Source organism: Pelophylax lessonae (genome assembly GCF_965119305.1).
Source record: "Pelophylax lessonae genome assembly, chromosome: 3".
Lineage (NCBI taxonomy): Eukaryota > Metazoa > Chordata > Amphibia > Anura > Ranidae > Pelophylax > Pelophylax lessonae.
Window position 1 is genome coordinate 44412150 of NC_138770.1, and position 14814 is coordinate 44426963.

At 47.0% G+C, this 14814-nt stretch overlaps 1 protein-coding gene across 1 annotated transcript in view; it reads left to right on the forward strand.

Moving 5' to 3' along the window:
* SLC30A3 (solute carrier family 30 member 3) overlaps positions 1-13325 on the forward strand; it is a 71468-nt gene extending 58143 nt beyond the window's left edge. The window contains exon 8 of the mRNA XM_082251397.1: positions 12687-13325. Coding sequence (XP_082107523.1) covers positions 12687-12832 — 146 coding nt within the window. The 3' untranslated portion in view covers positions 12833-13325. The remainder of the gene's footprint in view (positions 1-12686) is intronic.
* Positions 13326-14814: the final 1489 nt, after the last annotated feature.

A 14814-nucleotide genomic window follows, 5' to 3' on the forward strand; every position in this document is an offset into this window, starting at 1 on the left:
GCTCAGGCTTCATGGCTGTGCGATTTTTACTCCAGGCCTGGCAGTATTTGGCTCTGAAGGATTTATGTTCAGCCTTCAAAACTTTAAGCTTTTCTTCAGCTCTTCCAATCGCCCTAAAACGATTGATAACCTTCTGGCTGAAGACATCCGCATTCTCATCGGGGCCTGGACCCACAGACAGGTCCTCCACCTCCTCCTCACTAGGCCCCGTGTCATCAGGGGGGTCCCTCCCAGGGCCTCCCCCAGGATCAGGCATTGTTCCTGGGCCAAGCTAGCAAGCAAGGCCCAGGCTTGAAAAGGGCTGGTTCTCACAGAGAGCTCCTTGGGTGTGTCCTCCTCCTTCTTCCCACTGACCACCAATGTAAGGGACATTCTTCCCACTGATCACCAATGTAAGGGACATTCTTCCCACTGACCACAAATGTAAGGGGCATTCTCCCCCCTGACCACCAATGTAAGGAGCATTCTTCCCACTGATCATCAAGATAAGGAGCATTCGTTCCAATGACCACCAATGTAAGGGACATTCTTCTCACTAATCACCAATCTAAAGGACGTTCTTCCCACTGACCACCAATGTAAGGGGCATTATTCCCAATGATCACCAATGTAAGGAGCATTCTTCAAATGACCACCAATGTGAGGGGCATTCTCCCCACTGATTACCAATGTAAAGGACATTCTTCCCACTGACCAGCATTGTAAGGAACATTCTTCCCACTGATCACCAATGTAAGGGACATTCTTCCCTCAGACCACCAATGTAAGGGACATTCTTCCCTCTGATCACCAATGTAAGGAGCATTCTTCCCACTGACCTCCAATGTAAGGAACATTCTTCCCACTGACCACCAATGTAAGGAGCATTCTTCCCACTGATCACCAATGTAAGGAACATTCTTCCCACTGATCACCAATGTAAGGAACATTCTTCCCACTGCTCACCAATGTAAGGAACATTCTTCCCACTGATCACCAATGTAAGGAACATTCTTCCCACTGCTCACCAATGTAAGGAGACATTCTTCCCACTGCTCACCAATGTAAGGGACATTCTTCCCACTGATCCCCAATGTAAGGGACATTCTTCCCACTGATCACCAATGTAAGGAACATTCTTCCCACTGATCCCCAATGTAAGGGACATTCTTCTCACTAATCACCAATTTAAGGGACGTTCTTCCCACTGACCACCAATGTAAGGGGCATTCTTCTCAATGACTGCCAATGTAAGGGACATTCTTCCCACTGACCACCAATCTAAAGGACGTTCTTCCCACTGATCACCAATGTAAGGAGCATTCTTCCCACTGATCACCAATGTAAGGAGCATTCTTCAAATGACCACCAATGTGAGGGGCATTCTCCCCACTGATTACCAATGTAAGGGACATTCTTCCCACTGACCACCAATGTAAGGGACATTCTTCCACTGATCACCAATTTAAGGGATGTTCTTCCCACTGATCACCAATGTAAGGGACATTCTTCCCAATTTTTGTTTATTAAAAGTCTTGCAATCAATAATCATAAAATCAATATACATAAATAAATATATACATATTTACATGAAAAGGGAAAAAAAATACATAGCAAGTTCTGCTCTCAAATAAAGAATGGCTTTACAGCAAAAACAAAACTCACATCATGAAACACATCATTACCGGGAAAAATAATCTTAATAAGACTCACACCACCACACCAGACATCAAACCTGCGAGGTCAAGAAACAAAAACCACTCCCATTATGTATGCAGCCCTTCTTCAAAAATGAAGATATTAACTAACAAAAGCTAAGGGCGTGAAAGAAATAGCATAGGAAAAAAGCTTTTCACCCAGAGATGGACAGTTCACCAAAAGCAGGTCTGATATTCCTCCACGCCCTTATCCAGACCGCTCGAGGCTCCCTGCCCTTCTCAAGACCCCGAATCTTCCCAACCTCACCCAGAATATCGTACACCACCACCTCGACAGGGAGGACTTTCTTCCGCAGGGTAATCTGGCACCGTGCATTCCACGTGAAGTAACGGACAACTATACTAACTAGAAAAAGTGTATCCAAATCAAAATCCCAGAGAGTCGGGAATGCCCCGTACACCCACTCCGCATAACTCATGCGATAGAGAAAGGGGATGCCTAGAGCCCTCCCCACCCTTTTATACACCTCTATGTTAAAGGGACACTGGAGCAAAAAGTGGTCCATAGACTCCACTTTACCAACACACTCCGCTCTAGGACAATCCCGATCATCCACAGGGCGATGCTTCAGGTTCCCTCTCACATAAAGCCTTCCATGGAAAGCGAGCCAGGCTTGATCCCTAAACTTCAAAGGGATTCTTCCTAAGTTAATTAAACGCAACCCCTCCCTCATTACGGGGCCTGGGCAATCCCTTAAGGTCAGCGACACACTGAAAGCAGAGCCCAAAATCCTCTTCTCCAGAAGCTTTCTGGGGAGGGACTTGATATCCCCCACTGTCACCTGCCACTGCCTAAGTATTTTCAGACACGGGGCAACATAAGCCGGAAGCTTGCCATGTCGGACTCTCAGACTTTTCACTGGCCCGCCATCTTCCCAGCATCGCAGAAAAGGCCTAAACCAAGATTGAAAAATACCCACCCATCCCGGCGGGGTCTCTGCTAACATATTACCAAGATTATACTTTAAAAAAAGCAGAGAAAAGAAAACTATAGGGTTGACCATTCCTAGACCACCCTCCCGCCTGGACAGGTAAGTTACATTGCGTTTGATCAGGTTCAGCCTATTTCCCCATAACAGTTGGAAAAAGCAGCTGTACACCCTTGCATAGAGAGATTCCGGCAAGATACAGACAAAGCTGACATATAAAAAGATTGGGATCAGGTAAGTTTTAATCAAGTCAACCCTTTCCCTCAAGGAAAGTTTCCATTTCTTCCAGCTTGCCACCTTGGCATTGGCATTCAACAACCTGCTTTCCCAATTTCGATGACCATAGTCACCAGGACCAAATTTGATGCCCAACACTTTAATTTCCTGCTGGGGCTCTGGGAAGGCATCCGGAAGTTCGAAGCTTTCACCCTCCTCACCCATCCAGAAAACTTCACTCTTTTCATGATTGATTTTAGAGCCAGAAGCCTCAGTGTACTGCTCTATCACAGAGACCACCTCCTGCGCCTCCTCCATCCCAGAGATAATAACAGACACATCATCGGCATAGGCCACGACCTTCAAAGGCGGCACACCAGCAATGCCCAAAGGCACCCCACACAACGATCCACTCTCTAACCTTCTTATGAAGGGATCGATTGCGAATACATATAGCAGGGGGCTCAAAGGACACCCCTGGCGCACCCCAGAGCCAACCTCAAAAGGCCGTCCAACCCAACCATTAACAAGTGGGAAGCTCTCAGCCCCTTTATATAATGTTTTCAGCCAATCAATAAACCTCCCCTGCAGGCCGTATCTACCAAGTAGCAAATACAGGTACTCATGATTGACTCGATCAAAAGCCTTCGCCTGATCCAATGCCAGCAAGTACTTTCTCCATCCAGCAGCCCTGCATCGCTCCAAAGCCTCCCGGACAGCTAAAATTGCTGAAAAGGTACTTCTGCCCTGGACCGAGCAGTGCTGATGATTGGACAACAAATCGCCTGCTACTGACGACAAGCGCCAAAAAAGAATCTTCGCCAAGATCTTTCTATCAACATTGAGAAGACTAATGGGGCGCCAGTTCTCAATTATTGAGGGGTCTTTACCTTTTGACAGAAGAATCACAGCGGATTGCCTCATGGAGGGAGGGAGAGAACCCTCATCTAAACAGCTGTTATAAACCTCCGTTAAAAAGGGAGCCAGAATGGACTTAAAACACTTGTAAAATTCAGCTGTCAACCCATCTGGCCCAGGCGACTTTTTGGTAGCCAGCTTCTCTATAGCACGAACTACCTCATCCGCTGAAATTGGTTCTGTCAAATCCATCAAAGGCAATGTATCATTTCCCAATCCTGGAGTAGAATCCAGAAAGCTTTCCATCCTGTCCCGACTAAGGTCCTTTCTTCCCAGAAGGTCTGCGTAATATGACCTGAAGATCTCCAGGATCCCTGATCTGGACTTCACCAGGGAACCCGTACTATCCCTCAGACCTATGACCGTCTTAACTGCTATGCCTTGCTTACAGTTCTGGTAAGGATCAGGCGAGTGATATTTCCCATAATCTCTCTCCAGAACCAAGGAGGCATGCCGGTCGTATTGACACTTCCTAAGAAGAAGCTTTACCTCCGAGATCTCCCCTGGATCTCCTCCATACGAGACAAGACGATCAAGCTTCCTCCGCAAATGCTGGTAGGCAATATACATACCAAGCTGCTTCTTCTTACTTATGGCCTTGAAAAGTCCAATCGCCCTTTGTTTCACAAGCTCCCACCACTCTGACTTACTGCTGCAAAAGTCCAGAATAGAAACCTGTGCCTGAAAAAAATCCTCAAAGGATTGTCTTACCTCTTCATCTTCCAGGAGAGCCGAATTCAGTTTCCAGGCACCCCTTCCCCTGGGTGGAGTGTCCGAGGCATTCAGAGTCACAGACAGCATACAGTGGTCAGAGAACTCCACCGCCCTCAACTCAGGAGCCGAGAAAGCAGAGTTCTCCTTTAAAAAAAACCTATCTATCCTACTCTGACTATTCCCTCTCTGAAACGTGAATCCCGTGCTGCCAGGGCAGTGCTTAATGTGCACATCTACCAGGCCTGCTTGTCTAACCATATCTCTAAGAAAAACGCTATCATAACCCAGCCTGTCTATGGAGACCCTCCTGTCTTCAGGCCTAATTATGGTGTTAAAGTCACCTCCAAAGACAACCTGCTGGGATGTAAAAAGGAAGGGCTTGATCTTTGTGAAGAGGCATTTCCTGTCCCATTTTGACTGCGGTCCATAGATATTGATCAGGCGCAGGTCCTGCCCCCTAACAGAGACGTCTAAGACCATGCATCTCCCCATTTCTACCTCAATTATCCGCCGGCACGTTACCATATCGGTTTTAAAAAGAACCGCAACTCCGCTGCAAGGCTCAGCCGCAAGAGACCAAAAGGAGGGACCGCATCTCCACTCCCTTTTTGCTAGATGGACATCGGCCAAAGTATTGAGCCAGGTCTCTTGCAAAAATAAAATCTCAGCATCAAACTCACTGAGCAAAAATAAGGCAATATCACGAGCTCTTGCAGATTTCACGCTGGCGACATTAATGGTCGCCACCTTTATCAGAGCGGGCACTGCCATCAGGATGATTGGGGTAGTCGTTTCTTAACCTCCACCACACTCTCATCACCCGAAACAGCTCTCTTTACACTATGTGACTCCCCCTCATCCATAGATGATAAAGTAGATAAATCGGATACTAACTCCTCCCCTGATAAAACCGAAAATGTGTTGCCAAGAGGAACCCCTCCTGGCTCTAACTGTAAGGAAGAAGTGACCGCTTTACTGGTCTTCCTCTTCTTCTTTTTCTTCCTCTTTGTCCTCTCCCACCCCTCATCATCCGAATCCTCCACAACAGAGGGTGAGACATGGGACATGGACACCCCTCCCTCAACCCCATCGACCCCACCACCATCCAGCACCCCTGCACCCTCTTGGCCGCGTTTGCGGTGTCGAGAGACAGGGACTGGAGGTGGAGTAGGCCGAGGGGGAAGATCCACTATACCCGCCCCCCCAGCAGCTTCCGCTAGTCTGGAGGATCTACGCACAGTAGATGTAGGAACAACAGGAGGGACAGACTCAGGGACCACATCACTAGGGGAAACAGAATCTGACACAACAGACACAGACTCAGGGACCACATCACTAGGGGAAACAGAATCTGACACAACAGACACAGGAGGGGCAACAACAATTTCCTCTCTAACTTCAGCTGCTTCATCTTCTTTATCAAGCCTCTGCAGCTCAGTCTCCAATCCTGGCAAGTTATGCAGTGCCTCTGGGCACTGGCTATATGGATGACCCAGCTGCTGGCACAAATTGCACCGAATCTGGGTGCATTCTCTGGCCAAATGGCCTAAATCCTGGCACAGTGAGCACTTCTTGTGGGTGCAGGACGATGCAAAGTGGCCTTTATCACCACACTTATTGCACACCTTAGGCTGACCTTGGTAGAAAATGGTCAGCCTATCCCTACCCAGAAAGGCTGAGCAGGGAAGGTGCTGAACTACATCGCCCAGCACCCCCAATTTTAGTGACACTGTCCAGGCCCCTGTCCATATCCCATGCTCATCAAGGACCTTCCGCAGTGGAGTGAGGACCTCGCCATATCGGCGTAGCCATACTAATAAATCAGCCTCTGGTATGGATTCGTTACGCACCAAAATGGTCACTGATTTTATCAGAGGCTGCCTTGAAATCACTTTTGGCACCAAACCACTCCACTGCTGAAGGCCCTTGCACCTCCTAAATCTCTCCCAGAAGAGATCCAAACTTTCAGGTTTTACAAACGACAAATCAAATTCATAACTCCCCACCGGGCAAATTAAAGCAAAAATATCACAAGCTTTAAACCCCATTTCCAAAATCAACTCAGCCACCCTCCCCCTTACTGGCGGAGTTCCATCCCCCACCCATCTCAACTGTACCACATTCCTCCTCCTATACCCACCAAACCTCCCTGAATTTTGACTAATAACAGAATTCCCACCACCCACCCTGGTGTGACTCCCCAAAGCTGAAGCATAGCTTCCAACATTCCTCCCAGCAGAAAATCCATCAGTTTTTTTTAAATTATCTGACACACACTTAGCAGATAACGATTGCACAGATTCGGGATTGATCTGTGCAATCGAATCTTTCCTCTGCTGAGCAGGAGGAGAAATGTCATTTTTATTTTTCCCAGCATTACTAACCCCTTCACCACCACCCACCACATTCATTGCTTTAACATTAATGTCATTTTTTATACTTGCTGGGATATTTATTATTGCTGTTGTCTTCACAGCAGAATCCATAGTTGGTGCTGCACTGGTAAGAACTCCAGCTGTCATCTTCTCTTCCACTAGGACAGGGTTTTCAGCTGTGGAAATAGCATTCTGTTTTAACACAGCAGCAGGTAAAGCATTGCAGGATATTTCCATTGCTACTTCCATTCCACTTCCAGAACTATGTTGATCCCCTCCCCCATCAGCAATCAGCACTGGAAGACTGGGAGGCTCAGGTGAACATGAAGCAGGCTCTTTGGAGCTGGCAGCCATTTTGCTTGCCGTGGGACTACTGGTCTCAGCCAGACCAGCAAAATCCATGCCTGGGGTGTTAGATGCAGGTCCATCCACATTCATCTGATGGTCCGGGAATTCATTGGTCAGGGATTTTCCTTGCATGTCTGCTCTCGGTTTCTCCACAGCAGAATCTCCAATAGGTAGCTGTATGCAGAGCTCCTTCTCACCTGGGACACCATCCACTACAGCAGGTGGGGCAGACATGCTGGAAGGCAACATGGTGTACTGGGATTTCTCCACCAGTACTGGCTTTGCTGACTTGAATCTCCTCTGCCCATCCTCAGGGATTTCTGATGGATCATCAGAAAAGACAAACTTGTCTGCTTTCAGGGGTGACTCCATCTCCTGGATAAATGTCAGGGATCCATGTCCACTCTCAACCCCCTGGCTGGTTGCCGCTGGCGATTCCCAGTTCTGGCATGGGGGGAGAGGTGCAGAGGCAGATGGAGCCGGGTCATCCATTAACGGAGGCTGCTGATCCACAGAACTTGCTGATGTCTGGCTGGTAAATCGCCTCTCATTATCAAACTTTTCTTTAAATGCTCCACTTCTGTCTTTCAGCCTTTCCAATAATAAAGATTGTTCCTTTACCTTTTCTTCCAATTCCTGTAACTCAGGCTTCATGGCTGTGCGATTTTTACTCCAGGCTTGGAAATACTTGGTTTTGAAGGATTTATGTTCAGCCTTCAAAACTTTAAGTTTTTCTTCCGCTCTCCCAATCGCCCTAAAACGATTGATAATCTTCTGGCTGAAGACATCCGCATTCTCACCAGGGCCTGGACCCACAGACAGGTCCTCCACCTCCTCCTCACTAGGCCCCGTGTCATCAGGGGGATCCCTCCCAGGGCCTCCCCCAGGATCAGGCATTGTTCCTGGGCCAAGCTAGCAAGCAAGGCCCAGGCTTGAAAAGGGCTGGTTCACACAGAGAGCTCTTTGGGTGTGTCCTCCTCCCTCTTCCCACTGACCACCAATGTAAGGAGCATTCTTCCCACTGATCACCAATGTAAGGAGCATTCTTCCCACTGATCACCAATGTAAGGAGCATTCTTCCCACTGATCACCAATGTAAGAGGGCATTCTTCCCACTGATCACCAATGTAAGGGGCATTATTTCCAATGACTGCCAATGTATGGGACATTATTTACGTTGGCCATTATACTAACGTATCATAAGCTGTAGATAAAAAAAAAAATTATTAACAGGGCTTTCCCGAGACTAGAAAGTTATTTCAAGGGTTCCACCTTTTTAAAAAGGTTGATAAAGGCTGGTTTAGAAGGCATTCTACTATTTCTGTAATTTGTTTAGAAAAAAATACCAATCACGGTTGGAGGGTGTGCTGCGTTTTCAGTATCACCCGGGCAATAAAATGTATTGTGTCAACTCCAAGCTTTCTTTTTTCATCGTCGGTGACACGGTAAAACGCACTGATGCCGCCGTCAAGTCCACAGATAGACCGTCAGGAGTTTTCAATAATCTAGCCAGGGGGAATCAGCTGCCTAGATCCATTATTGGCCGGATTAAGTCATTCATTCATTAGCATTACTAGGGGCTCCCGGGAGAGAGGAAATCGCAGATAATTGCCCGCCTTCTCCACCTCCTGTCCCCAGAGAGACTTCTCTGGCACTCATTGAGCTTTGTGTGTCTCCTTCTTCCATTGTGTGTCCAGATTCATTGGCTTCCAAGGAAAGAGGAATAATTGATTTTAGATATTTAAATGAAATGTTATTTACTTCTTATCCCCCGAGGGACGTATAAACTGTAATTGGGTAGCTAAGTGTCTACTAGTGTGGTTTTAGGTTGGTCTGTATCATGGTGTGAACACCAAGATATTTATGTGTATTGTCTTTACATTATTGTAATGACTTTAAAATCTTTTTTGAACACAATTTAGTGACACTTCTTAATTCCAATAACCCAAGTCAGGAGGATTGATGCTGCAGACCACATTCCCCCCAGGTGACATTTACATAATTTAGCCACTTTACCACCGGAGGATTTTGCTGTCTTACGTCTGGGCCACTTTTTGCGATTCGGCACTGTGCGAATTTAACGGACAATTACGCGGTCATGCAACGCCGTACCCAAACGAAATTTACGTCTTTTTTTCCCCACAAACAGAGCTTTCTTTTCGTGGTATTTGATTACCTGTGCGATTTTTACTTATTGCACTATAAACAAAAAAGTGCGTACATTTTGAAAAAATAACAATATTTTTCAAATTTTTTTATATGAAATTCCCCCCCAAAAAAATGTAAAAATCTAATTTTTTTTAAATTTTTGGCCAATTTGTTTTCTGCTACCTATGTTTGGTAAAAAAAAAATCACAATAGGCGTATTTTGATTGGTTTGCGCAAAAGTTATTGCGTTTACTAACTAAGGGAAAGATTTTTGTCATTTTTGGTGTTTTTTTTTTAACGAGTAATGGCGGCGATCTGCGATTTTTTTTGCGGGACTGCGACATTGCGGCGGACAGATCGGACCCTTGACTGAAATTTTTGACACTTTTGGGGGTACCAGTGACATTACTACAGTAATCAGTGCTATACATATGCACTGTTACTGTAAAAATGACACTGGCAGGGAAGGGGTTAATTTTATTGGAGAGGGAGGGGTTAATGTATGCCTGGTGCTTACTAACGTGTGTGAGGGGAGGTGACTGAGTGACACAGGGACAGATCGCAGGTTCAGCTATGCTGAACCCTGCAATCTAACCCTGTCTGTCACTTAGGAGATCCGCCCGCTTTGTTTACACAAGCAGGCGGATCTCCAGACTCGATTCCCCGACGATCGGGGAAGAGCGGCGGTGATCACCGCTGCTCCTCCCCTGGCCTGACTCCCGCTGTGACTGAAAACAGCGGGAGGGAGCCTCCGGCGGTGCACGCGCGCGCCGCCCACAAGGTGGGGAGTCCAGCGGCGTAGGTCTACGTCGCTGGACGGGAACGAGCCACTTTGCCGCAGTACAGTCAACGTGACTGGTCGGCAAGTGGTTAAGAAAGCCTTTATCAACCTTTTAAATACAGAGAAACCCTGAAAATAATTTCTGTAATTACAATTATTTTCTTTCATGTTCTTTGAGGGATACAGGATGTCCTAAAGCTCAGTTTGAGACACACAAACACAAAAAAAAAAAAAAAAATCTCTTGCAGTGGGGCCCCCCATACTGCACGGGTTAAATTCTCGTTATGTCTTGGGGGTTGCAGAAGAGGGGCAGTATTACCTTTTCCTTGCTTGTAGACTTCTCTGTAACATGCTAATGACAAGAGCCTCTTTACATTGACGGTCAGTAGAAAAGGTCCCTTGTACATTAGTGGCCAGTGGAGTAGGCCTCCTTACATTGGTTGTCAGTGGAGAAGCTCCTTACTAACATTGAGGGTCAGTGGAGAAATTTCCAGTTACTTTGCTAATCAGTGGATATGTTCCCCTTACATTGGAGGCCAGTAGAGAAGGGCCTTCTTATGCTGGTTTTGTGTGAAGAACTGGCCCCTCACAGTGATAGTCAGTGGAGAAGGGCCTGCTTACATTGGTGGTCAATGTAGAAGTGTCCCCTTACATTTGTGGCCAGTTGACTAGTGTCCCCTCACAATGGCGGTCATAAGTTAAGTGCCCCCTCAAAATGGTGGACAGTGGAAAAATGGCTCAATATTGGTGGTCATAAGGGGAAAAAATGCCCTTTTATTGCTGGTCAGTGGAGAAGTTCTCCCTTACATTTCTAGTCATTGGAGAAGTGCCGCCTTGTTATCAGGGGTCAGTGGAGACGTGTCCCTCTATATTAGTAGTCAGTGGAGAAGTGCCTCTCTACATTGTTGGTCAGTAGAGAGGTGTCCCCTTTTATTGGTGGTCAGTGGAGAAGAGCCCCTCTACATTGGTGGTAAGTAGAGGTGTCCCCTTTTATTGGTGGTTAGCGGAAAAGAGCCCTTCTACATTGGTGGTCAGTAGAGAGTTGTCCCCTTTTATTGATGGTTAGTGGATGGATGGTGGATGGTTTTAGTGGAGAAGAGCCCCTCTACATTGGTGGTAAGTAGAGGTGTCCCCTTTTATTGATGGTTAGTGGAAAAGAGCCCTTCTACATTGTTGGTCAGTAGAGAAGTGTCCCCTTTTATTGGTAGTCAATGGAGAAGAGCCCCTCTACATTGGTGGTCCATAGAGAAGTGTCCCCTTTTATTAGTGGCCAGTGGAGGAGGGTCCCCTTGCATTGGTGGTCAGTAGAGAAGTGTCCCCTTTTATTGGTGGTCAGTGGAGAAGGGCCCCCTTGCATTGGTGGTCAGTAGAGAAGTGTCCCCTTTTATCGGTGGTCAGTGGAGAAAAGCCCTTCTACATTGTTGGTCAGTAGAGAGGTGTCCCCTTTTATTGGTGGCCAGTGAAGAGCCCCTCTACATTGGTGATAAGTAGAGAAGTATCCCCTTTTATTGGTAGTTAGTGGAAAAGAGCCCCTCTACATTGGTGGTCCGTAGAGAAGTGTCCCCTTTTAATGGTGGTCAGTGAAGGGCCCCCTTGCATTGGTGGTCAGTAGAGAAGTGTCCCCTTTTATTGGTGGTCAGTGGAGAAAAGCCCTTCTACATTGGTGGTCAGTAGAGAAGTGTCCCCTTTTATTGGTGGTCAGTGGAGAAAAGCCCTTCTACATTGGTGGTCCGTAGAGAAGTGTCCCCTTTTATTAGTGGCCAGCGGAGAAGGGCCCCCTTGCATTGGTGGTCAGTAGAGAAGTGTCCCCTTTTATAAGTGGTCAGTGAAGGGCCCCCTTGCATTGGTGGTCAGTAGAGAAATGTCCCCTTTTATCGGTGGTCAGTGGAGAAAAGCCCTTCTACATTGGTGGTCAGTAGAGAAGTGTCTCCTTTTATTAGCAGTCAGTGGAGAAGAGCCCCCTTACATTGGTGAACAGTAGAGAAGTGTTCCCCTCTTGATAGTGGTCAGTGGAGAAGAGCCCCCTTACATTGGTGGACAGTAGATAAGTGTCCCCCCTCCTGATAGTGGTCAGTGGAGAAGGGCCTACTTACAGTGAGTAATGGTCATCTGACAGGCGTCCTCTTATGTTGGTGGACAGTGAGAGGAAGAAGGCCCCTTACATTAGTGGCCAGTGGGATGACACAGACAGCTAAGGAGATCTTTGGTGTTATCAGTTACCTACTGTATATGAACGAAACTAACAGAGGCTCCACTGCCGGCCCTGCCAAGTGACATCAGCTATGGCACTGTGCAAGCCTCATTAGGTAGGATGGGTCACTGCTCAAACCCCTAACAACATCTGGAACAACCCTAGTTGGGAAAGACTAGTTTAAAATACCCCGTGGCAACAGATTGCTGAAAACGTCAACATGAATGGGTCACCTCACCGGCATATATGTGGTATTTGGTTTTGGTAGGTGGGCATGTGATATACTGTTAGCCAGTATAATTCTAATTAAAAATGATGAATCTGTAGGTGTACACTATATGACGTGTCTCATTATATTTCCATTGTTAGATGAGAGCTGCGAAGCAGATACTGTCCTCAGAGAGGCCACGGAACTACTGCAGACAAAGTTTGAGGTCTTTATTTGCACAATCCAGGTGGAGCGATATTTGGAAGACATGACAGCGTGTCCACGATGCCAGGACCCAACTGGATGACCAGAAAGCCTTTCGTAAAAATGTACCACCCATCATCCTGAGTAGAACCGGAGAATGGGAGGAGCCAGACCCAGCGGTGGGGTCAGATCATCCATCACGTGATCATGCATCATTTATAAAGGGAACATATGTCTCCCTGTCATATGCTAACAAAGACTTACATGCCAACCACACATTATCATTCTAGACACATTCCATGCTCTCAATATGAAGAAGAGACGACTTTATGACATTGGACAGATCAGTGATGGACAGACAAAAGCTATTGCTAGAGGTACATTATGCCATGCCGATATAATGTTCACCTGTCAGACATAGCAGCCCATCCAGATTTAACTGAAAGGGGGGACCGTAGATCATCCATATGATGGGACCATCACCTACATGTTTGTCATTATTTGGAAGAGTCCAACACAACAGATGTAACTACGGTGGCAACCCCTTATCTATAAGTGGCTTAGATGACTGTGGTTCTAGGTGTAGTTGGAAGGGTTCAAGGACTGTGATGAAGTTGCTAAGCAAATGTGAATGTTCTGCCCCGATCTACCAATTTTTGCAATGCAGATTTTTCTTTTTTTTTGCTACATGACAAGTCTTAGAGGTGTCACAGGGGACTTTAAAGCGTAACTCCACTTTTGTTGAGAAAAAATAATTCCCCACTGGGTGATCTCTGTACATTACAAGGATTGTAACAAACTTTGTTGCAGATTCCTACCTTTTATTATTCTTAAGAAATCATTATTTGTTCCTCTGTGCTGAGTGGGTCAAATGGGAGTGGTTTCATAAATATCTGTCAGCTGTGAAAGCTGCAGAGCACTAATGAGGAAATCTGCTGGGTCTGCATCCTTTTAGACGTGTTTCTATTGGGAGTATCTCACCAAAAATTACATTTCTCTTTCATTCACTGACAGACACAGCTTCAAGTCTTCAGACCATTGGGCTTTTTGCTCTCTCTCTCTCTAGGAGTAGGACTAGGCGGAAACATTTTTGGTTACGCCCCTGAGTAATACCATCACTTCCTGCTGTAGGACTCCAGTTTTTTCTGCCTAGTCAGGAGTAAGGACCTGGTTCTCTGCTGTGATCTGCAGTCCTGCCATTTTTTCCTATTTCAATGGAATTTTTTTTCTTTATTATTTTTGTTCACATGTGAACTACAATCAACTGTTCCTGTGTGAACTACAATCAACAGCCAGGACTGGGCGACGCACTGGATATTCTAGATCCTTATGGCTTTCCCAGTCTGGCTTGCGAGCACAACTCAACTATTAGCTCCGCACTAGGTTGGCTGTGACATAGCCCCACTGGACGGGGGCTGACTGGCGAGTGAAACACCTCGTGTGGTTGCATAGTCCTTGTCACAATCACAGTCACGATCAGAGTCGTAGCGTACCTCAGGCCGCAGCACCCCCATTCCAAGATGGTGCTGTGGACTGTTGGGAGTAGCGCCGTCTTGAAACCGTGGTATGGTGAGTAGTGTCCCTCCTACTTTCCTACGGAATTGTTGGGGTGGTCGCGGCCATTCCCGGGGATGGTAGGCTCCTCCTGTGTCCCCCCCTCATACTTTTCCCCTTCTCTTTAGCGGGGTTTCCCCTGTATAGATGCCCGCATCTATCCCCTATCCCCTCCCCTGGCCCCTCGGGAAGGGTTTTGGCTGAGGGGGCTTGTAAATTGCTGGAACGGAGAAGTAGTGGGTGTCGCCGCTACCACCCCCGGTGGGGGTGTCCGTACCTGGAGTGCTGTGGGGGGGTTCCTGCCAGACCCATGCAAAGGGAGATTCTGATCGAATGGAAAAAGGATCCGCTGTCATTGGACAATCTGATGAGTCAGGGTTCAAGGGAGCCTCTCCTATAGTGGCTCCGCTCCCCAGCCCTACGTCTTGGAAAATCCTTTCTTCCCCTGTATTAGACTGTAATCACCACGGATGCCAGTCCGTCCGGGTGGGGAGGTGTCTTCGGAGTGTGTTCGGCCCAAGGTGTCTGGAC